This window comes from Mustela lutreola, chromosome 12, assembly GCF_030435805.1.
Source record: "Mustela lutreola isolate mMusLut2 chromosome 12, mMusLut2.pri, whole genome shotgun sequence".
Lineage (NCBI taxonomy): Eukaryota > Metazoa > Chordata > Mammalia > Carnivora > Mustelidae > Mustela > Mustela lutreola.
In genome coordinates, this window is record NC_081301.1 from 73,552,957 (window position 1) to 73,578,866 (window position 25,910).

At 36.1% G+C, this 25,910-nt stretch overlaps 1 protein-coding gene across 4 annotated transcripts in view; it reads right to left on the minus strand.

Annotated features, from left to right (window-relative positions):
- NAA35 (N-alpha-acetyltransferase 35, NatC auxiliary subunit) overlaps window positions 1–25,910 on the minus strand; it is a 99,866-nt gene that overhangs the window by 6,061 nt on the left and 67,895 nt on the right. For all 4 annotated transcript variants that reach the window (XM_059142468.1, XM_059142467.1, XM_059142466.1 and 1 more), the window contains 6 exons: window positions 25,198–25,257; window positions 20,507–20,613; window positions 12,392–12,458; window positions 10,703–10,801; window positions 9,934–10,112; window positions 584–720 (listed from right to left, as the gene is read on the minus strand). In XM_059142468.1, the coding sequence (XP_058998451.1) occupies window positions 584–720; window positions 9,934–10,112; window positions 10,703–10,801; window positions 12,392–12,458; window positions 20,507–20,613; window positions 25,198–25,257 (649 nt within the window). The remainder of the gene's footprint in view (window positions 1–583; window positions 721–9,933; window positions 10,113–10,702; window positions 10,802–12,391; window positions 12,459–20,506; window positions 20,614–25,197; window positions 25,258–25,910) is intronic.

A 25,910-nucleotide genomic window follows, 5' to 3' on the forward strand; every position in this document is an offset into this window, starting at 1 on the left:
AGAAAACCCACTCATTACAGTTATTGAAAAACCCATCCAAACTGTTGAAATCCTAATGAAATACACAGTAATATTTTGTAGCATTTGTAGCAATATCTGTACCCTTCTACTAGTGATCAAGAGAGCAGTGTCTCTGAAACATTTCTTCCTTCTCCTGGGCTTTGGGTGTTGCACCAAGGCCCTCTGTGATTATCTTTCTGTGCCACTATAACAGCACAGCTCCAGATCGACTGCCCTCCAACTGGTCAGCCTTCTGTCAAAAGATCAAGGGTCTCCTGCTGCCTTGTTCCTTGACTCATCCTGCTTACACATTCCATGTGGCTACTTCTTGTCCTAAGGTCTTCTAACACATAAAATAGCAAAGAAGTAAAAGAAAAGCAAGGGAAAGCACCAAAGAGGCTTGGGTCACTAACACTGGGATTCACTCTCTACCTTATACTTTCTGAAGAGAAGATGGGCAAGAACAGAGATATAAGGACTAATTCACTTATAGCAAGGCATAGGCAGTTCTCCAACTGTTTGTAGAAATTAAAGTGTACTCCAATGTTAGTTACTTCTTAAATTTAAAAATAATCCATGGTACCTTTCTTCTTTTTTTTTGTTTTTTTACTGCTCCGGCCTTTCTGCTGCTCTTCCATGATCCTTTCCTCTGCCATCTGAGAGCCATCAGCACGACTTAATGTCGACATCAACCATGCATAAAGGAATTCTGAGAGATACCTTCAAGGGTATCAAATGTTAGTTAATGGAGGAGTCTAAATGAGATAGCTTTATCACTACAAGTACTAGTATTAATAAAGAGATTTTTAATACTGCTTTAAAAGTAAAAAAGAAAAACCCAATTATCCAACTAGATAATTGCCAGATTAGATTTTATAAGAAATTAGCATTACAAATGATTAACTTTTCCTTTCTTGTAGCCTTATATTGCTGGACAATGCTGAAAATATGCTTAATTTCCTACAATGATACACACTTTACAACCTTTCAAAAGACTTCCTGATAATTATATTTATATATGTTAAACATATATATAAGTATATATATGACATATATAAAAATATACATTTATATATAAATTCATCAAATGAATGCTCATTATACAATTTTTTTTATTATATCAGGACACACTTCACCTCAGCCTATTAACAAAATATTTATTTTCACATTAACTGCAAGAGAAAGCAAATACAGAGGAAAAAAATGTAAAATTATAGGCACTATACCAAAGCATTCTAAAAACTAAGAACATTCAGACTTATAATTTACCTGAGTTTATTCAATAAATTAAACATGAAACAGATTATTCCACCGATACTAACTTTTCAAAAGCTTAACCAACATTAGGTTCTCTAATGCCCAGAAAAATAAGTTCAAATCTAGAATATGAATATATACAGTTTATACTATAATCTATATGAAATTAAGAAACACTACTACATTAAGCTAAAAATCAAAGATTTATTAGGAAGTTTATTATTATCAAGGATGAGCATATAATGCCTATCTCTAAAATTCTCCAGAAAGTTGTAAGGCAGTTTAAAATATTAAAACATGCACCCTACCACCAAAACAAAACAAAACAAAACAAAAAAAAAAACACGAAAAGAAAAAAAGAAAGAAAGAAAATTGAAAGTAAAACAATAACTAGTTAAAAGATACATCTGAGGAGGGAGAGGAGTCAAGATGGCGGAGAAGTAGCAGGCTGAGGCTACATCAGGTAGCAGGAGATCAGCTAGATAGCTTATCTAAACATTGCAAACACCTGCAAATCCAACGGGAGATTGAAGAGAAGAACCACCGCAATTCTAGAAACAGAAAATCAACCACTTTCTGAAAGGTAGGACCGGCGGAGACGTGAATCCAAAGCGACGGGAAGATAGACCCCGGGGGGGAAGGGGCAGGCTCCTGGCAAGCGGCGGAGCAACAGAGCATAAAATCGGGACTTTTAAAAGTCTGTTCCGCTGAGGGACATCGCTCCAGAGGCTAAACCGGGGTGAAGCTCACGCGGGGTCAGCGTGGCCTCAGGTACCCCAGGGTCACAGAAGGATCGGGGGTGGCTGAGTGTCACAGAGCTTGCAGGTATTAGAACGGGGAAGCCGGCTACAGAGACAGAGCCGAGGAGTGAGCTCTCAGCTCAGGGTTGCCTTGAACCGGTAGCAGGCTCAGAGAGCTCGGAGCGCGGCCAGAGGCCAGGGAGAAGGGAGTTATTGGGCACTATTCTCTGAGGGCGTACCGAGGCGTGGGGCCCCAGGCTCTCGCTCCTCCAGGCCGGAGACCAGAAGGCCGCCATTTGTATTCCTGTCCTCCGCTCAGGGAACAAAAGCTCCTGAAAGCAAAGCTGAGGGGATTACTCAGCCCGGCCCCTGGTAAGGGCGGTGCTGGTAAGGGTGGTGCAATTCCGCCTGGGGCAAAGGCACCTGAGAATCACTACACCAGGCCCCTCTCCCAGAAGATCAACAAGAAATCCAGCCAGGACCAAGTACACCTACAAAGGAGTGTAGGTTCAATACCAAGGAGAGCAGCAGAATTCCAGAGGAGGAGAAAGCAAAGCACGGAACTCATGGCTTTCTCCCCATGATTTATTAGTCTTGCAGTTAATTTAATTTTTTTCAATTTTTTTTTCTTCTTCTGCTAATTTTTTTTTAAACTTTTACCCTTTTCTCTTTTAACGTTTTTAAACTAGTTTATCTAATCATATATATTTTCTTTTTTATATTTTTTCTTTATTCGTTTTCTTTTTTTAATTGTTTCTTTTTCTGAACATCTTTTTATCCGCTTTCTCCCCCCCATGATTTGGGGTCTCTTCTGATTTGGTTAAAGTGTATTTTCATGGGGTCTTTGCCACCCTTTTAGTATTTTACTTGCTCCTTCATATAGTCTTATATGGACAAAATGACAAGGCGGAAAAATTCACCACAAAAAAAAGAACAAGAGGCAGTACCGAAGGCTAGGGATCTAATCAATACAGACATTGGTAAGATGTCAGATCAAGAGTTCAGAATGATGATTCTCAAGGTTCTAGCCAGGCTCGAAAAAGGCATGGAAGATATTAGAGAAACCCTCTCGAGAGATATAAAAGCCCTTTCTGGAGAAATAAAAGAACTAAAATCTAACCAAGTTGAAATCAAAAAAGCTATTAATGAGGTGCAATAAAAAATGGAGGCTCTCACTGCTAGGATAAATGAGGCAGAAGAAAGAATTAGCGATATAGAAGACCAAATGACAGAGAATAAAGAAGCTGAGCAAAAGAGGGATAAACAAACAGCTACTGAACCACGAGGGGAGAATTCAAAGGATAAGTGACACCATAAGACGAAACAACATTAGAATAATTGGGATTCCAAAAGAAGAAGAAAGAGGGGAGCAGAAGGTATATTGGAGAAAATTATTGGAGATAATTTCCCTAACCTGGCAAAGGGAACAAGCATCAAAATCCAGGATGCACAGAGAACCCCCCTCAAAATCAACAAGAATAGGTCCACACCCGTCACCTAGTAGTAAAATTTACAAGTCTTAGTGACAAAGAGAAAATCCTGAAAGCAGCCCCGGAAAAGAAGTCTGTAACATACAATGGTAAAAATATTAGATTGGCAGCAGACTTATCCACAGAGACCTGGCAGGTCAGAAAGAACTGGCATGATATATTCAGAGCACTAAACAAGAAAAACATGCAGCCAAGAATACTATATCCAGCTAGGCTATCACTCAAAATAGAAGGAGAGATAAAAAGCTTCCAGAACAAACAAAAACTGAAAGAATTTGCAAACACTAAACCAGCTCTACAGGAAATATTGAAAGGGGTCCTCTAAAAGCAAAGAGAAAGCCTAAAAGTAGTAGATCAGAAAGGAGCAAAGACAATATACAGTAACAGTCACCTTACAGGCAATACAATGGCACTAAATTCATATCTCTCAATAGTTACCCTGAATGTTAATGGGCTAAATGCCCCAATCAAAAGACACAGGGTATCAGAATGGATAAAAAAACAAGACCCATCTATATATTGCCTACAAGAAACTCATTTCAGACACGAAGACACCTCCAGATTTAAAGTGAGGGGGCAGAAAACAATTTACCATGCTAATGGACATCAGAAGAAAGCAGGGGTGGCAATCCTTATATCAGATCAATTAGATTTTAAGCCAAAGACTATAATAGATGAGGAAGGACACTATATCATACTCAAAGGATCTGTCTAACAAGAAGATCTAACAATTTTAAATATCTGTGCCCCAACGTGGGAGCAGCCAGCTATATAAAACAATTAATAACAAAATCAAAGAAACACATCAACAATAATTCAATTATAGTAGGGGACTTTAACACTCCCCTCATTGAAATGGACAAATCATCCAAGCAAAAGATCAATAAGGAAATAAAGGCCTTAAATGACACACTGGACCAGATGGACATCACAGATATATTCAGAACATTTCATCCCAAAGCAACAGAATACACATTCTTCTCTAGTGCACATGGAACATTCTCCAGAATAGATCACATCCTCGGTCCTAAATCAGGACTCAACCGGTATCAAAAGATTGGGATCATTCCCTGCATATTTTCAGACCACAATGCTCTAAAGCTAGAACTCAACCACAAAAGGAAGTTTGAAAAGAACCCAAATACATGGAGACTAAACAGCATCTTTCTAAAGAATGAATGGGTCAACCAGGAAATTAAAGAAGAATTGAAAAGATTCATGGAAACAAATGATAATGAAAACACAACGGTTCAAAATCTGTGGGACACAGCAAAGGCAGTCCTGGGAGAAAAATATATAGTGGTACAAGCCTTTCTCAAGAAACAAGAAAGGTCTCAAGTACACAACCTAACCCTACACCTAAAGGAGTTGGAGAAAGAACAAGAAAGAAACCCTAAACCCAGCAGGAGAAGAGAAATAATAAAGATCAGAGCAGAAATCAATGAAATAAAAACAAAAAACCCCCCAACAGAACAAATCAATGAAACTAGGAGCTGGTTCTTTGAAAGAATTAATAAGATTGATAAACCCCTAGCCAGACTTCTCAAAAAGAAAAGAGAAAGGACTCAAATAAATAAAATCATGAATGAAAGAGAAGAGATCACAACTAACACCAAAGAAATACAGATAATTGTAAGCAACTCTATGCAAACAATTGGACAATCCGGAAGAAATGGATGAATTTCTAGAGACATATAAACTACCACAACTGAACCAGGAAGAAATAGAAAACCGGAACAGACCCATAACCAGTAAGGAGACTGGAACAGTCATCAAAAATCTCCAAACAAAAGCCCAGGGCCAGATGGCTTCCCGGGGGAATTCTACCAAACGTTTAAAGAAGAACTAATTCCTATTCTGAAACTGTTCCAAAAAATAGAAATGGAAGGAAAACTTCCAAACTCATTTTATGAGGCCAGCATCACCTTGATCCCAAAACCAGACAAGGATCCCACCAAAAAAGAGAGCTATAGACCGATATCCTTGATGAACACAGATGCGAAAATACTCAACAAAATACTAGCCAATAGGATTCAACAGTACATTAAAAGGATTATTCACCACGACCAAGTGGGATTTATTCCAGGGTGCAAGGTTGGTTCAACATCCGCATATCAATCAATGTGATACAATACATTAATAAAAGAAACAACAAGAACCATATGATACTCTCAATAGACGCTGAAAAAGCATTTGACAAAGTACAGCATCCCTTCCTCATCAAAACTCATCAAAGTGTAGGGATAGAGGGCACATACCTCAATATTATCCAAGCCATCTATGAAAAACCCACCGCAAATTATCATTCTCAATGGAGAAAAACTGAAAGCTTTTCCGCTAAGGTCAGGAACACGGCAGGGATGTCCATTATCACCACTGCTATTCAACACAGTACTAGAAGTCCTAGCCTCAGCAATCAGACAACAAAAGGAAATTAAAGGCATCCAAATCGGCAAAGAAGAAGTCAAACTATCACTCTTTGCAGATGATATGATACTATATGTGGAAAACCCAAAAGACTCCACTCCAAAACTGCTAGAACTTGTACAGGAATTCATTAAAGTGTCGGGATAGAAAATCAATGCACAGAAATCAGCTGCATTTCTCTACACCAACAACAAGACAGAAGAAAGAGAAATTAAAGAGTCAATCCCATTTACAATTGCACCCCAAACCGTAAGATACCTAGGAATAAACCTAACTCAAGAGGCAAAGAATCTATACTCAGAAAACTATAAAGTATTCATGAAAGAAATTGAGGAAGACACAAAGAAATGGAAAAATGTTCCATGCTTCTGGATTGGAAGAACAAATATTGTGAAAATGTCTATGCTACCTAAGCAATCTACATATTTAATGCAATTCCTATCAAAATACCATCCATTTTTTTCAAAGAAATGGAACAAATAACCCTAAAATTTATATGGAACCAGAAAGGACCTCGAATAGCCAAAGGGATATTGAAAAAGAAAGCCAAACTTGGTGGCATCACAATTCCGGACTTTAAGCTCTATTACAAAGCTGTCATCATCAAGACAGCATGGTCCTGGCACAAAAACAGACAAATAGATCAATGGAACAGAATAGAGAGCCCAGAAATAGACCTTCAACTCTATGGTCAACTAATCTTTGACAAAGCAGGAAAGACTATCCAATGGAAAAAAGACAGCCTCTTCAATAAATGGTGTTGGGAAAATTAGCCACATGCAGAAAAATGAAATTGGACCATTTCCTTATACCACACAAGAAAATAGACTCAAAATGGATAAAGGACCTCAATGTGAGAAAGGAATCCATCAAAATCCTTGAGGAGAACACAGGCAGCAACCTCTTTGACCTCAGCCACAGCAACATCTTCCTAGAAACATCGCCAAAGGTAAGGGAAGCAAGGACAAAAATGAAGTATTGGGATTTCATCAAGATCAAAAGCTTTTGCACAGCAAAGGAAACAGTTAACAAAACCAAAAGACAAATGACAGAATGGGAGAAGATATTTGCAAATGACATATTAGATAAAGAGCTAGTGTGCAAAATCTATAAAGAACTTAGCAAACTCAACACCCAAAGAACATCCAATCAAGAATGGGCAGAAGACATGAACAGACATTTCTGCAAAGAAGACATCCAGACGGCCAACAGACACATGAAAAAGTGCTCCATATCACTCGGCATCAGGGACATACAAATCAAAACCACAATGAGATATCACCACACACCAGTCAGAATGGCTAAAATTAACAAGTCAGGAAATGACAGATGCTGGCGAGGATGCGGAGAAAGGGGAACCCTCCTACACTGTTGATGGGAATGCAAGCTGGTGCACCCATTCTGGAAAACAACATGGAGGTTCCTCAAAATGTTGAAAATAGAATTACCCTATGACCCAGCAATTGTATTACTGGGTATTTACCCTAAAGATACAAACATAGTGATCTGAAGGGGCACGTGCATCCGAGTGCTTAGAGCAGCAATGTCTACAATAGCCAAACTATGGAAAGAACCTAGATATCCATCAACAGATGAATGGATAAAGAAGATGTGGTATATATACACAATGGAATACTATGCAGCCATCAAAAGAAATGAAATCTTGCCATTTGCGACGACGTGGATGGAACTAGAGGGTATCATGCTTAGTGAAATAAGTCAGTCGGAGAAAGACAGCTGTCATATGATCTCCCTGATATAAGGAAGCGGAGATGCAACATGGAGGTTAAGGGGGTAGGAGAAGAACGAATGAAACAAGATGGGATTGGGAGGGAGACAAACCGTAAGTAACTCTTAATCTCACAAAACAAACTGAGGGTTGCTGGGGGGAGAGGGTTTGGGAGAGGGGGGTAGGGTTATGGACATTGGGCAGGGTATGTGCTCTGGTGAGTGCTGTGAAGTGTGTAAACCTGGCGATTCACAGACCTGTACCCCTGGGGATAAAAATACATTATATGTTTATAAAAAATTAAAAAATTAAAAAATAATTAAAAAAAAAAAAGATACACCTAAGGATAAACATAGTTCCTTTTTGTTGTAACCAAACAAAGGCCCCACAGTCTATAAATCAAAACCGTACTGGTAAAAAACAAAAACCAAAAAACCCCTGCAAAATGCCTGGAATGGATTAGGTGCTGTATTTTAAAGCCAAACTGAGCACTGTGCTTCCTGGCAATGAGGGTAAACTTGGAATTACAGTTTTATTTCATAAAACAAAACAAAACAAAAACAAATAGTTCACATGAAGAGAAAATAATTTCTGACAATGAATTTAAGAAAAGCATTTAGAGTATCCTTTTATAGGGTACAAATGATCCTCCTCCCACAACACTATAAAATCTGAGGGTCTATATCTTAACTCAGTGAGAGGACTTCTATGGGGAATTAATGCTGTCATCTACCTTCCAAATACGAATACAAGGACTGATGAGTGAAGGATAGAGTTGGCACCAGTCAGGCTTTTCTTATCAAATATCAGATATCTCAGTGAGCTTTTAGTAAAGGCATTATCAAAATTAATACAGTTATATCTAAAGAGAGTACAGAGTACAGATATTTTAGACCAGTGGTTCTCAATTGTGATCTCTGGATCAGCAGCAATATCACCAGAACTAGTTAGAAATGCAAACGACTGGTTCCTATCCCAGATCTACTGAACGAGGATCTCAAAGGACCAAGCCTAACAAGTCCCCATATGCACCGTAAAGTTTAAGAATCAGAGTTTTCTACTATTCATTTTTAAGCACCCACATGCCTTAGGAATGCTTATATTCATGAACAATAACAACAACAAGCTTATCTTGTGAAAATGCTGGAGCCCAATCTATAATTTTGAAATTGAAAAGCAGTTAAAACTAACATGAAAATAGACCACAAGTGTATTTATAGGCAAAAACTAAAATTTCTTTCATTAAAAAAAGAAATGAATTGCTCAAATATGCAGATACATTTCTAATGGAGTGTTTATGTGGTTATCATTCATTTGCCGAATTAAGAGCCCAATTCTTTGTGCCAAAAAGCATCTAAAAATTTTATTTTGAGGAATTAAGGGCAAAAAAGCTTCCCATTAGCTGCCGCAAACCTGGGATTGAGTCCCGCTTCGGGCTCTCTGCTCAGCGGGGAGCCTGCTTCCTCCTCTCTCTCTCTCTGCCTGCCTCTCTGCCTGCTTGTGGTCCCTGTCTGTCACATAAATAAATAAAATCTTAAAAAAAAAAAAAAAGATGAACCATGTTAAGGTCTTATACACTAAACTTAGCTGTTTGTCATGAGCAACACTGGTTATTATTTAATAAATTACCACCATCCTTGGCCAGACTAAGCAAAAGATCAATTGGCTCTTATTTTTTTTTTCCCGTGGCAGCTTTCCCACGCCTACAGTACTTCCAAGCATCCTCTTACTAGGTTTCTCATCCTCAAATGAAAGTGAAGAACTACTGGCTGAGGAGGGTGATCCCTTAGCAGCTCCTTCCAAGCTCCTGAGATAAATCCCCAGGACAGCAGTTTGCAACAGTTATGCTCCCAATGATAATCTTAGCCACAGTTTCTTCTCAGAGGAAAGATCTGGTTCAGATTTTGAACTTTAATTCAGTTAAGTACATTCTAGAGCTAGCACCCAGCATCACTAAAGTCAGGACTAAATATATGTTCATTTTTCTCTCTACAAACAGATGAAAGCTCTTCAATTAATCCATTTACTTTGGAGCCACTTTTACTAGCTTTTAAATAAATATTCAATAGCTGAAAAAAAAATGTATTTGTATGCTGTTACAGCACTTAAAGATAGATGTTCAGCATGATCTGGCTCTAATTTTTAGTAAACATTTTCCAATTATCCCACAACTAAAGTTAAAATACATTAAATGAAAAAGTACCCTGAAATCTTCTTCTGTTCTACAGATGCTCTCTCAGATCTTATCTACTCTACCCACTGCCAATTTTAACTCATGCTGATCTCTTACCAATATATGTAGTAGTACTCGTGCATGCTGTAGAGCTCCAATTCAAAGCCACTCAGAAGATACTGGATCATAATTCGAAGGTTATGATAAAGGACCCAGGTACCTAAACAGGCCAAATGTTGCCTTTGGGGTTCCTGTTTCAACAGCATAGTGTGAAGGGCTGCATCAACCTTCTCTGCCTATCAGAATAAAAGGTTGTAACATTGACTTTCTTTTCAAGGTAATGAGAGAATTAAAAAAACAAAACAAAAACAAACCAGCTAAAATAGCATTTAGGCAGAAAATGTAAAACTTGTCACATAAAGAACTTGCACTTTCAAAACATTTTTAGTTAGATTTAAATTTCTCATTTCACAGTGGATAATGTTTGTTTAAATACTCCTTAAACTAAAAAGACACTTTATAAGGACAAACATACAAAATACTGACTTCAGGTCTTAAGTTATGTTACCAATTAATATTGCTGCTTATAAGTTAAACATTTTATTAGAATGTGAACCTGTTGTAAAACCATAGTTCTACATATATTTTATAATTTATTCTGATTATCCAAGAAATAATTTAAGGTGTTTCTCAGTTTGGATTATTTTCTCTTTTTGTAAACTCTTTCTTTGATACATGAAACTGTTACACTGAAGTTAAAAATAAAATCATCACATTGAAAAATTAAACAGTCAAAATATCATCCCAAAGAATTATTTTTTAAAAATCTGATCAAGGTACTTGAATATCTTAATTCTGGAAGGGAGGACAACTTGTGGGCTCTTACCTCATCTTGCAAGGTAGCAAATTCCTCAAGAATATGACCAAGCTTATCTCTCTGTCGAGCCCTATTATGTCCATGGATCTGAATAAGACTACAGAAGGGCTGTAAGACACATACAGTTTGTTAACTGGCAACGTAAAACTACTTGGCACTAAAGAAAATTAACATTCCAAATTTTCAAAATGGAGTTTAAGGGGGGAAAAATACTGTGGATTTAAGAATCAGGACTGTGCATTATTTCTTACACAGGCATATTTCTTACAGGCATTTCTTTTTAAGGAAACTCAACATGAGAATTTATCAACAGCCAGAAGAAAGTAGCTGTTAATGAAACTTGTTTTCATATGGCAAAAATATCTTACTTTGACCTTTAGATTTTAAGAGAATAATTTCTTTTCTGTTTATTTCCTGCTATAAGAACATTCAAGGGTGACAGTTCTGTGCTGCTTTAAAGACACCAGAACAATTATAAGGCTTGAATAAGGGCTAATACAGTTGAACCCTGAATAACACAGATGTTAGGGGCACTTATACCCCATACAGTCAAAAATCCATGTAAAACCTTTGACTCTCCAAAAACTTAACTACGAATAGCCTGCTGTTGACTGGAAGCCTTACTGAGAACATATACACAGTCAGTTAACTCCTATTTTGTGTATGTATTATATATTATATTCTTTCAATAAAGTAAGCTAGAAAAAAGAAAATGTTATTAAGAAGATCCTAAGAAAAACAAAATGCATTTATAGTACTGTTACTATATCGAAGAAAATCTGTGTATGAGTGTACCTGTACAGTTCAAATCCATGTTTTCAAGGGTCAATTGTTCTCTAGAAACTTCTATTCCTATTCTACATAATAAAATATAATATTTCATTAATCAAACAATACACATGAATGGTAGGATGCTCTGATTTAAGAAACATGAATTAGAAGGTATAATTTTAAATTTGTACAGTTTGACAGATATTATCTCACTTGACCAATAACTAGCCTCTAAGAAGTATAGGGGCAGTATTAACACCTCACTTTTTAAAGACTGGGAAGTGTATAGAAAAGTAAAGTGACCTGTATGATAATGGTAAAATATTAATAAAAATGAAATCTGGCCTTTTAGTTCTTTTACCATCTCATGCTGCCTTGTTATATGTATGTATATATGTATTTTAATAACTGGAATTAGGTACCCAAAACTGACTGCAATTAAATAAAAATGATTTATGATTAATTTAATCCACTACAAGATTTGTATTTTTTTCTAATTCCCTGAGATTTGAAATAAACTTGTGATCTGATCTGTATCAATAATTTTAATTTTACTGTAATTCTATTCATTAAAGTACTACAAAGAGAAGGTATCTGGGACTTCTACAAACATTCCTTGTTTAAAAGGTCAAAAATAAGTAGTTTTTGTACCCATTTACAAAAAAATGTGTACAACTTATCCTGTGGTCCCTGGGGGTTATAGTGAAGACATCAAAAGTGCCTCAGTATCTAACAACCTGCCAGGAAGACTTCAGGTTAGAGAGCTATCTACTTGAGTATAAGAGGAGAAAGAAATTATTTATTTATTCAGTGAAAACAAGTAAGAAATGTCAGATAAAAAAATAACAAAAATTAATGCTACTGAAGGAATTACACCCCACAGTTTTTAAAGTATCCATCATAATGGTCCAAAATTGTAGCTCTTACCCGAACACAGTGAGTAACAAAGGAGTCAATACAGTCCTTAGCCTGGTGATTATTATACAGGCAGCACCTGTAAGATAATACTCATTAAAATCAAACTGTTTGGGGACGCCTGGGTGGCTCAGTTGGTTAAGCAGCTGCCTTCAGCTCAGGTCATGATCCCAGCGTCCTGGGATTGAGTCCCACATCAGGCTTCTTGCTCAGCAGGGAGCCTGCTTCTCCCTCTGCCTGCCATTCTGTTTGCCTGTGCTCGCTCTCTCCCTCCCCCCCTCCCCGATAAATAAATAAAATCTTAAAAAAAAAAAAAAAAAAAAAAAAAAAAAAAAAATCAAACTGTTTGGCCTATAAAAAGCAGCAGTGACTACTATAGGTGCTGCCAACGAAGAAGGTGGGAAAAAGAGAAAATTGAATCAAATACATTACTAAATTAAAAACTAGCATTAGAAAAAAAATAAAAACTAGCATTAGATTAGGAAATATTTCACTATCACTATGTTATTCACATAAATGTACACTGTTTCCAATTCTTTCAGCTCTATCTTCGGACAGAGTTGAATCCAACAAGATGAAATTAACAAGAGAAGAAAAATTCCAAAGTGCCACTTTTTTTATAACCCTACTGCAATGCTATTTATTTTTCTATAACTGACATTCTCCTGGGACTGTGCTCATAATAGTAATTACAAAGAAAATACCATACAGAATCCTAATTATTTCAAGATGTATCCACATTTCCAACCACTGGCCAAAATCATCACCTATAAATTTCTGGTACCTCAACTTCTCTCCTCATGCAGTGGTTTCCTTGTGGTGTTCCTTATCTCAGTTAATAGCATCACTTCTTGACTAAAGCCCGCCTGAGTAGAGTCTGGGAGGATCTGCTACCTGCCTAGCCCTAGAGGAAATACAGGGGCTGAATAGATGGGAAGATTGTTTTTTTTGTTTTGACCTCCCTGAAGTGGGAGGTCAGTAGTCCTTTGCACCTAAGAAGATGGGGAAAAGCAAAGACTCCCCTGGTGCATGGACAGGAGCAGACAACATACTACTCCTCAGTGTTTGCCATAACTGTATAATCTGACCAGAGCATCAGAGATAAACAGAGTCATAATCATGCAATGGAAAATGATAGTACATGCAGCAGCCAAGTGAAAAGAAAAAGCAGAATGCCTGGAAGAGGTGGTGGCAAGAGAAAAGGTGATTAAGATAAAGCTCTTAAAAAAAGATTTTCTGGGGGCGCCTGGGTGGCTCAGTGGGTTAAAGCCTCTGCCTTAGGCTCAGGTGATGATCTCAGGGTCCTGGGATTGAGGCCCGCCTGCATCGGGCTCTCTGCTCAGCAGGGAACCTGCTTCCCCTTCTCTCTCTGCCTGCCTCTCTGCCTACTTGTGATCTCTGTCAAATAAATAAATAAAATCTTAAAAAAAGATTTTCTGGATCCAAAAATTAGGATTTTCAAATTTAAAAATTCAATAGAAGAAAGACACTCACCAAAACCTTGAAGGTCAAGAGGAAGAACTTTCTCACATCATGGCAAAAATAACAAAAGAGAGAAATATACATAAATATAAATAAAAGAGATAAATATGGAGAATGTGGAGAAGAGATCTAGAGGACTTAATATATGAGGAGCTCTAAGAAAAAAACAGATGAAGGTGAAGCAATAATTACATAAAAAATAATAAAGGATAATTACTGATTGGAAGACCTGAGGCTTTAATGACTGAGTTTCTGACAGGATTAGCTGAAAATGACAGATGTACATTCCAGTAAATCCCTTAAACTCAAAAAATAAAAAGAAAAAAAGAAAAGAAACTTTACAATCTTCCAAAAGAAAGTGTCAAATCATTTGTGAAGGGGAAAAAAAAAGAATCCGATAAGGATCACGTTTATTTTTTTTTTCAGGATCACCTGTCTTATCTGTAACAGTGGAATTTTAAGACAGTGGAATAACAGGGGTTATTCCAGTCAGCTAAGGGTCCCACTCTTGGTTTTGGCTCAGGTCATGATCTCAGGGTTGTGGGATCAAGCCCCACATCAGGCTCCATGCTCAGTCAGATGTCTGCTTGAAATTCTTTCCCTCTTCTTTGCCCATCCCCACATTCTCCTTCTCTCCCTCTCTTAAATAAAATCTTTTAAAAAATGAGTGGAATAACATTTACAGATCATGCAATGAACTTTGTTATATTTACAGTCAATTCTTGGTACTCATGATAGTTCTGTTCTTTACAGTTGCGGTGGACACTGAATTAGACAACACAGAACCACTGCGGCTAGGGTAAAATTCAGGGTTAGGTTCCTGCCAGCCTCTGGTGACACTATTTTCATCAACTGATCACTAAAGAACTTTAAAGATGCCTTATGTAATGTCCATTGCTGAATCATTAGCAAAGTCAGGCCTGAGTTAAGCTTATCTTTAACACACATACTCTCTCTGGAAGGCAAGCTATAGCCTTCTTGTGCTAAGAATACTAGACAACACATAATTACACATGGAGGCCATCTGAAACTATGAAATCACCAAAAAAGGGACAGAAATGTGAAGAACATGGCATCTAATGGAGCTATTTACAGAGTTGCCTTGTTCAACACTGGATGACTCAGATTTTTTTGCTCTTCTGCACATATCGGCAAATTCAGCAAGAATGGAACAAATACCCACTGAGGGTTACAAATATATTTTAGCGAGTAAGCAAGATTTGCAAATATGGAATCCTCAGACAATGTAGGTTGAACTAAAATTAAACCTAAATGGCTAATAGCAAAAGTGCTAAAGGAAGATTATTAAACAGAAAAGGAAAAAAGGCAAATTAGACATAGACAATATTTCACATACATCAAATTGTCAAAAATTCTTAAGTCTGATAATGACGACGTCCAAACAAATTATGGGAAAACTAGAATTCATAAATACTGTCTTCTGGCATACAAACTGGTTTAATTATTTCAGAAAGCAATTCAGCAAAACTAGCAAAGTTGAAGATGTACATATTCTATGATCAGCAATTAATTTCAGTTTTTGTTTTCTGAAAGATTTTATTTATTTGAGAGAGAGAGAGTGAGAGCGCACAGAGAGAGCGAGCGAGAGTGCACAAGCAGAGGGAGAAGCAGGCCCTCCGCTGAGCAGGGAGTCAGATATGGGGCTCAATCCCAGGACCGTGAGATCACAACCTGAGCCAAAATCAAGAGTTAGGTACACAATCAACTGAGCCATCCAGGTGCCCCCAGCTCTGTTTTCAACATCAATAAATTAGAAACAACTTAAATGTCCAATTGTAGAGAAACAACAAAACAAACCCAATGTGTTCAAAAGGTGGATTTTAATGAGTAAAGTAAGTCTGCATGGATCAAACTGTATGATTTCAAAACCCTAATGTTGAAGGAAAAAAATCATGTTGCAAAAGGATGTATACAGTGTGATATTTATGTGAAGTCTTAAAATATATAAAATAAATGGATGTATCATTTCCAGATACAAGCATTTCCAGGTATCACTTCTAGATACAAGTATCTGGATACAAGTATCTTGTATCATTTCCAGACACAAGCATTCATAATGTACGTATATATGTAATATACTTACGAATGTACAAGCATTCATAGAGTGAGACACAAACTGTAGTGCCGTAGTCACCTCTATCACCAGAGTGCGAGGAAGGGATGGGATGAGGGAGGAAGTGAAATTGCACGGAGTAGTTTGCAAAATGTGGCCCAGGTTCCTCTGCTGGGGATGGTGACCTGGGAATGCTTTCCAGGGGAATACAAGGTCAAAACTATTCTCACAGTATTAAGATGCTATTTTCTTTTTGTACTCATTCTCTCGTAAGTGTATAGCGGCAGTTTCCAGAATACGTGGCATGCAATATTACAACAGACTGAAAGCATAAGGTCAAAATAATCCAGCTATCTTCTATTAAGAGAGACAGAAAAGAGGTTTGCAAAGATGTAAAACTGTCACTTTCATCAAAAATTTTTCTTAAAATTATTTTCCATAAAGATGTTGTTCATATTAATGTAATGTGTCTCTTATTTTTAAAAAACAAGTACTTTTCTTAATTTCTAAAGTATTCTTTTAATTTCTAAAACAGTAGGTAGCAATATATATGACCTACATAAACAAAAGCTATTTTGGCCTTTACTATTACTTTTAAGAATGTAGAGGTGTTTCAAGACAAAAATACTTGAGAATTGCTCATTTAGAGGTTATCTCTAATAACTTAATTCATTAAATTAGCTGCTCCTTGATACTCAAACTCAGCCCTACTCTGGGACCTTACAGATGTTGCTGACTGTCAGGAAGCCCCACCCCTGATTCTGCATGGCTCACTCCCTTCCAGTTCACTCTCATGTATCACCAGCAATAGGTCTTCCACAACTATCATGCCTAAGACATCCATCAATCCCTTTATCTTTCTACAAAGCACTTACATTACCTCACATTATGTATTTGTCTACTGTTCGGTCTTTCCCACTAGACTATAAGCTTCCTGTTGGGAGATATGTTTTTCTTTCCCCTAGAACCCAACAAGGTTCCTGGTAATACCAGGTACCAACTTACTGTATTTATTACAAAAGGGAACTGATAAAATATATTAATTCACATAAATATACATTTAAGTATTTGTCAAGTTTTATCAATCCTCCAAAAGGGAAATTTATAAAAACCAAGTAAAAATGTTGCTTAAAATGGATGGCAGTATAGGTAGTTGTCAGTTTATACATCTGAATCTTTAATATATTTAATTATAAATTTCAAAATAACTTTTGTCTCCATTTGCAGATGACATATTATATGTAGAAAGACCTAAAGATTAAAAAAAAATTTTTTTAATTGAAAAAAAAAATAAAGACCTAAAGATTTCCATCAAAAAACTGTTAGAACTCATAAATTTAGTAAAGTTGCAAAAAACAATATATGAAAATCAATATACAAAATCAATATATGAAAATCTGTTGTATTTCTATACATAATAATAAACTGTCAGAGAAATTAAGAAAACAACACCATTTATAATAGCACCAAAAAGAATAAAATACTTAGGAGTAAATTTAACCAAGGAGGTGAAAGATATACACATTAAAAACTGTAAGATATTGATTAATGAAACTGAAGACAGAAATAAATGGAAAGCTATTCTGTGCTTCTTGGTTGGAAGAATATTGTCAAAATGTCCATATTACCCAAAGTGATCTCTAGAGTCAATGCAATCATCATTGAAATTCAAATAGCATGTTTCACAGATACAGAGAAAACAATCCTAAAATTTATATAGAACTACAAAACACCCTGAATACCCAAAGAATAAAAAACTAGAGGTATCAAAATCCCTGATTTCAAACTATACTAAAAAAGCTACAGCTATCAAAACAGAATGATACTGGCATAAAAACAGACACACAGATCAATAAAACAGAACAGAAAGCCAAGGGGGAAAAAGCAATTGTATATGGTCATTTAATTTTTGACAAACAAGTCAAGAATACACAATGGGGAAAAGACAGTCTCTTCAATAAAAAATATTGGGAATTCTGGACAGCCATACATAAAAGAAAAACACTGGATACTTATCTTACACCATGCACAAAAATCGACTCAAATGGATTAAAGAGCATAAAAATACTTTTCTATGTAAGACCTGAAACTGTGTATTAGAAGAAAGCACAAGGGATAAGCTCCTTCACATTGATGCTGGTAGTGATTTTTTGGTTTTGCACCAAAAGCAAAGACAACAAAAGCAAAAATAAACAGTGGGATTACATCAGAGGGAAAATCTCCTGTTCAGCAAACAATCAACAAAACAAAAAGGCAACCTACAGGAGATAATATTTACAAACCACACATCCAATAAAGGGTTAACCAGGGAAGAGCCAAGATAATTCTGAAAAAGAATGCCACTAGACATGTCTTTTTTTTTTTTAATTTTTTATTTTTAAAGCAACTTCATTACCTTCTTATTCCTTTTCTTCCCCTGTGAGTCAGTTGTCACGTCCTATTAATTCTACCTCTGAAATGTTCTTCCAATCTGTCCTCTCCTTTATATTCTCAGAGTTTAATCCTTCATCATTTCTTGCTTGTAGTACTGAATTAGCCTACCTCACCACTTTGCCCCATTATCAGTTTCCCATGAAAAAATACATACTATACTATGCCAATTCCCTCCTAAAAACCTGAGCACTTCCTCGCTGACCCTAAAATAAAGACCACATTTTACCAACCCATTCACAACTCTCAAGTCTAACCCCAAACTGTCTTAATCATCCAACTCCCATTTGCTTATTTATTCACTCATTCAACAAAGATTTATCATGTGCTGACTATTCATACTGTAGACACTGTTCTAGCGCCTGTGATACATTAATGAACAAAGAGCCAAAACCACCTGCCCTGACCTTGTGGAGTTTATATTCTAATGGGAGTGGGAGGGAGGAGACAGGGAAATAAGAAATAAACATAGTGGGGAAAAAAAACAAGAAATAAAGAAATAAACATAGTGAAGAACTGTATGGTACATATAGACTTCTTCACATAGCAAGTAAGTAAATTATACAGTATGTAAGGAAAGTTGTTATAGGAGAGAGAAAGGCAGTGATGGGTGAGGCAGCATGGAGGATTTTTTTTTTTTTTAAGATTTTGTTTATTTATTTGACAGACATCACAGGTAGGCAGAGAGGCAGGCAGAGAGAGAAGGGGAAGCAGGCTCCCTGTGAGAAGAGAGCTTGATGCAGGGCTTGATCCCAGGACCCTGGGTTTATAACCTGAGCCGAAGGCAGAGGCTCCAAGCCACTGAGCCACCCAGGCGCCCCGAGGATGCACTTTTTAAATAGTCTAATCAAAGCAGTCCTTACTGAGGTGAATTTAAACAGACTTGAAGATGGTGAGGAGTCAGTCCTGGGCAATCCTGTAAAATGCCCTCTACCCCAGACTCTGTGTAAAGGCTGCAGGGTGAGAGCCAACCTATAAGTTTCCAGAAAAACAAGGAGGGCAAAGTGGCTGAAGCAAAGGAGATGAGGAGAGAAGGGTAAGAGTTGAAGAAGCCGGAGAGGCATCAGAACAGGAGTCTAGACCAGAGTATATGGGACCTCCCAGGCTCAATCATAAGGACTTTGGCTTTTATTGTGACTGAAACAGGGAATATAACCGCTTGATTAAAAAAAAATTTACTGAATGCCTGGGAATTTACCTCCTCCCAGAGACGGTCCTTAACTGATTCCTGTGTGGGGAAGTTCTCAGGCTCCCTTTGTTTTGCCCCAGGCAAGGACAACTGTGAGCTGCAACCCACACTGTCTCCACAGTTCCCCAACAGACTCAACCAGAGTTACTTTCCATGAAGTATACCTCTGTGTGGTTTTCTTCCTTTTTATGTCCCACTTGCCCACACCCCTGCTGGTTTTTCCTTGGAATACTTTCTAAGGTTATATGCACTGTCTCAGGATTTGCTTCTGGGAAACCCAAGTTAAGAGTGGAAAAAGTTTTTTGTGAGACGTGGCATGATTTACTCAACAAATTGAATGCTGAACCACTAACTGTTCTTAAAATATATAATTCATATGCCCATGTCTTCAGGCAAGCTGCTTTTTTTGCTGAGAAATAATAGCACATTTCTTCCGTCTCCTTTGGAAAAGCTCTATTCATTTTCCAAAATGCCAACACAAGTAATGATTTCTTGTTGGATGAAATCTTTTCCAGCTTCTTATGGCAACATGTTTCTGGTAGAGCCACTGCTCTAATGTTAATTTATGGATCAATTATTTGTATTTTCTATGTTTATCTAGACTCAGATCACTGAGAAGAGACCTTACCTTGTTTTTTTAATAATTATTCCCAAAGTGCTTCCCTGACACAGTGCTTTGCACACAGTAAGAATCAATGCAACTTACTGAATTTGATAATTCTTTGTAAGGTTTTCTTCTCATATGGGGCCTAATGTCAACCTCACAAAAACCTCAGTTTAAATCTAAATAATATGCAGCAGAAATCAAGTAATTTTAATATGATCGAGTTTGGGGGTTTTTTTTTACATGAAGATTTGATTACAATAGTTTTTATGCCTTGGCTATAAAGAAGCACAGAGAATTGGGGCTTTTAAGAAATACATTCACTATAAAAAGTCTTAGGGTACTTACTTTGGGGAGAGCACCGGAGGACTGACAAAAGACCGGAGTGCATCCTTCACCATGTCTTGCATGAGATGGGTTCCAAAGACCTTTTTGTTATCCACCAAGAAAGTGGTCTTAAAACAAATGTTATATATTAGCAATGCTATCAAATTTTAATACATTGTACATATAATCATCATTACTATGACATGAACACATTTCTTATAAATACTGCAGATTAAAAAAGAGATTAAAGTATAAAAACCTTGTGGAAATCAATCAATCAATAAATCACTATTTCAACAATGGGTATTACTTATTAATCCCTATTAAGATGTATTCTGATGAAGGAAAATAAAAAAATGTGCAGGAACATGTATTTCCCATGTCTAGGGTAGTGACAGTAAACGAGTCAAAGTGAACTGACTAGTCTGAGTATGCCAAATAAGCTAGTATGTAAAAAAGAGGGCTTCATATAATATGAAAGAGCAAATGATTATCAATATTAGTTGATAATCTGTCTCTAATGAAAGTTTTGGAATACATACACACTTTCTGAAACTGGAAAAATAGATTTCATGATTAAAGAATACATTATTTAATAATAATTTGCATTTAAGCTTCTCCCCTTAATGACTACAGTGTATTTTATAACTTGCTATACTATCCCTTCCTTGATTTCCTAACACATGTGGGTTGTTTCCAGTTTTGAGTGATCGTGAACAAAACAGCTATAAACATTTGCAGACAAGATTTCAGGAGAACACAGTACTTCACTTTTCGTAGGCAAATATTAAGCAGGAGTAGGATTTGTATATTTAATTTTATAAGAATCTGACAAACTGTTTTATAAGTTGCCACAGCACTTCACATTCCTATCAGTAAATGCATCCTCACCTGGACTTGCTATTGTAGGTTTTTTTTTTTTTTTTTTTTGAAGAAGATATTATAAAAGGTGGAGAATGGTATTTCACTGTGGTTTTAATTTGCATATCCCTAACACCAGTTATGTTCAGTATGTTTTCATACTTTAGTATTTAAATTTGTTGCTCATTTTAAAAACTAAGCGGTAGTCTGTTCTTACTATTGTGTTTATAAAGTTCTTTGTATGATACAAGTCCTCTGCCACACATGGATTTGCACATATTTTCTCCATTCTGCAGAATCTCTTTTCATTTCTGTAACAATGTCTTCACAGAAATAAAGTTCTAAATTGGTCATTTTTTACAAATTGTTTCTGATGCCATACCTATGAACTCCATCTTTTAAAGTTACAAAGATTTTCTCCTATCCTTTCTTATAAGTTTTATAGTTTTACCTTTTAGATTTATGAAGCATTCTGAGTCAGTTTTTTTGCATATGTCTGTCCCATTCTTCCTGTACCACTGTTGAAAAGACTACCATTTCTCCACTGATTTGCTTTTGTATTTTGTCAAAAATAACTGACCATATTAATAACTGATCAGCTGACCATGTATATGACCATGTACTATATAGTACTACATACTATATAAAAAGGACTATAAAATACTATGTAACAGTATATAGTACTATATAATAAAGGCCTAATTAAAGAATAGGACTTTTCTAGATTCTCTCTGGTTCTACTGATCCACTTTGCCAATACCATACCTGTCCTGCAGTCAGACAGCTCCCTACGTCTGCTTTTTTGCACAACTGTTCTGGCTATTCTAATTCTTTTGTCTTTCCATATAAATTTTAGAATCAGCTTGTTGACAATGCTCTGAATCTGTAGGTAAATTCTGGGGAGAATTAACATCTTAGAAATATTAATTCTTCCAATCCACAAACAAGGTATATTTCTCCATTCATTTAGGTCTTTGATTTCTTTCACCAGTACTTTGTAGTTTTTTAGCATATAGGTCCTATAAACAGGCGTTAGATTTATACCTAAGTGTTTCATTTTTTGCGTTATTACAAATAGTACTGTTTTTAAATTTTTTACTTCCCATTGCTCACTGCAAATACATATAAATACAATTGCTTTTGGATATTGACCTCATACCCTTTGTTCTTCTTAAACTCATCCATCTGGCCTAGGAACTTCTTTGTAGATTCCCTGACATTCTATATAGAAAGTAATGTTGTCTGTAAAAGCTTATCTTTTCCCTTTTCAACTATGCCTTTTATCTCTTTTTCCTGCCTTTTTTCACTGGCTAAAGTTTCCAGTACAGCTCTCCCTCAACTTATGATGATTGGCTTATGTCCCAATACGCCCACTGTAAGTTGAAAATACTCTTACATTGCAATGCATTTCATGCATCTAGCAGACTGAACATCACAGCTTAGCCTAGCCTACTTAAACATGTTCAGAACATTAGCCTACTGTGGGGCAAAATCACTAACACAAAGCTTATTTGATAATAAAGTGCTTAATATCTCTTGTAATTTATTGAATGCTATACTAAAAGTGAAAAACAGAACAGTTAAATCAGTTGTTTGCCCTTATGATCCTGTGGCTGAGTGGGAGCTATGACTCACTGGTCATGCCTAGCATCACGAGAGAGTATTACACTGCAACTGAAAAGATCAAAAAGCAAAATAATAAAGTATGGTTTCTACTGAATGCACATCCCTTTCACACCATCATAAAGTTTATAAATCTTAAGTCAAACCCACTTAAATTGTGGACCTATGTTGAAACAGTGGAGTGAGAAAGCAGATATCCTCGTTTTACTCCCAATCTTAAGAAAGGATTTAATCTTCCATCATGAAGTATGATGTTAGCTGCAGATATTTTTGTACATTCCCTTTATCAGGTGAAGGAAGTTCTTTTCTATTCCTAGTTTTGCTGAGAATTTTTATCATGACTGGAGGTTGAATTATGTCAAATGCTTTTCCTGAATCTACTGAGACTTTAGATTGTATGGTGGATTACACTGACTGATTTTTGAATACTGAACCAGGATTTCTTTTTTTTTTAAATAAGATTTTATTTATTTATTTATTTGACAGACACAGATTACAAGTAGGCAGAGAGGCAGGCAGAGAGAGAGGGAGAAGCAGGCTCCCTGTTGAGCAGAGAGCCCGATGCAGGGCTCGATCCCAGGACCCTGGGATCATGACCTGAGCCGAAGGCAGAGGCTTTAACCCACTGAGCCACCCAGGCGCCCCCAGGATTTCATTTTTGGAAAAAAAACAACTTGAGGTCATGATGTATTATCTTTTTATAATGTCGAATTTGATATGATAATACTTTAAGGTTGTTCTGTCTATGCTCATAATATGTCTATAATTTTCCATGCTTTTAATGTCTTTGGTTTTGCTACTGAGATATTGCTGGCTTTATACGATGAGTACTGTTGGTTCTTCTATTTTCTGGAACAGACTGTACAGAATTAACCTGGAATTTTCTTTTTGGAAGGTTTTTAAATTATGAATTCAATTGCTTTAACAGATACAGGATCATTCGTTATCTCTTTTGTTGTGAGTTTTGGTAATGTCCTTCAAGAAACTGATGCATTTCATCTCTGTTTCTGAATTTATGGACATGAGTTCTTTATAATATTTCCCATATAACCTTTTATAGACCCTTTTGGGATCTGTAGTAATACTTTTTCATTCCTGATACTATTCATCTGTATCTTCTTTTCTTCTTTTGTCTGGTTAGAGGTTCTTCAATGTTACCGATCTCTTCTTTTTTTATAAGGCGCGGTTAATTTTTTTAAAGTATTGTTTATTTAAGTAATCTCTACACCCAACGTGGGGCTCAAACTCACAACTCTGAGATCAAGAGTCACACAGTCTTCCAACTGAGCCAGTCAGGCACCCCTTCATTGATCTTTTCAAAAGAACGAAGTTTTTGGTTACATCAATTTTCTTCACTGTTACTGTTTCCTACTTTACTGATTTCTGCTTTTATCTTCAGTATTTCCTTTCTTCTGCTTGCTTTGAGTTTCATCTGCTTTTTTTTTTTTTTTAAAGTAAAACCTTAAATTATTCAGACCTTTCTTTTAAAAAAATTTTAACTGAAGTATAGTTAACATATCAGTCTTATATTATATTATATGTACAACAAAATGATTCAACAATTCCATACGCTGTGAAATGCTCACCATGGTAAGTGTAGTTACCATCTGTCACCAAACTTACTACAATATTATTGACTATATTCCACATGCTGTAATTTTCACTCCTGTGACTTATTTATTTTATAACTGAAAGTTTAACTTAAGCCCCTTCACCTATTTCACTCTCCACCCCCACCTTCAATCCCTCTGGCAACCACTTTCTTCTTTTTCTCATATAAAGATTGAATCTCATAAATTTTCCCTCTAAGCACTGCTTCGATTATATCCCACAGGTTCTGTAGGTTTTATTTTCAATTTCATTCAGTTCAAAATATTTTCTAATTATCCTCAAGACCTCCTCTTGGATCCTGAGTTTTGTTTAGAAGTGTGTTAATTTCTGAAAATTTCCAAATATCTTTGTTACTGATTACTAGTTTAATTCCAAAATATTTAGAGAGCATACTTCATATGATTTCAATTGTTTTTACATTATTAAGGTTTGTTTTACAGCCCAGAATATGATCTTAATGAATGTCTAATATTCCAATACTTCTAACACAAAAATATAACACTAACTGCTGATATCCTTTAAGAGCAGCTACTTTTGTTCTAGCAATCAATAAAGCAATGTCAACACATATAAAATTTGATGTTTAAAGAAGTACTGCAATACAAAATAGAACTTACTTGCAATAGAGATCTTGAAAGAACACAAGGTGATTGTTCACTAAATTCACAGAAAAAATCCTGATACACAGAGAAAAAATGTCATTAATAGATTAAATAAAAGCTGGAAATGTTTGTATATAGCACGTAATTTTTACCAGTACCTTCTGCAAATTATATACTACCAGAGTTACACTTGCTCTCAGCCAAAAGGCTGAGAAGCGATATCTATACTACCAGAGTTAAAAAATGACAGAGAGCTAAGGATCATGTCTATTGGAACTGTCTTAATTGTATCAGTGGGACAATGAGTGATTTTGGAGACTTTTTTTTTCCTTTACTGACCAGTAGAATTGTGTGGATCCAAATGAATTTGCACACCATGAAAATTAACAGCATTAATAATAATCTACTAACTAACGGCAGAGGTTTACTTCCTACTTCACAAAAATAAATACCAAGTAACCAGGCCAACTGGATTTATATAACTGACTTCTTGATTCTTTTGACATCCAAAAGATATGCTTAGAAAAAGTACATATGGGTTTATACATAGATAAAAGAAAAAAGATAAGAAAATACACTACAATGTTAGCTTCTGTATATTATAGGACAGTAGTTATTTATAATTTTCCTATTTTTTGTGTGTTTTCCAGACTCATGATCCTCAATTTAAATGAGTGTATTGCCAAAACCTACCAAGTTTCTCTAGTTAATTCACTTTTTTCACAATT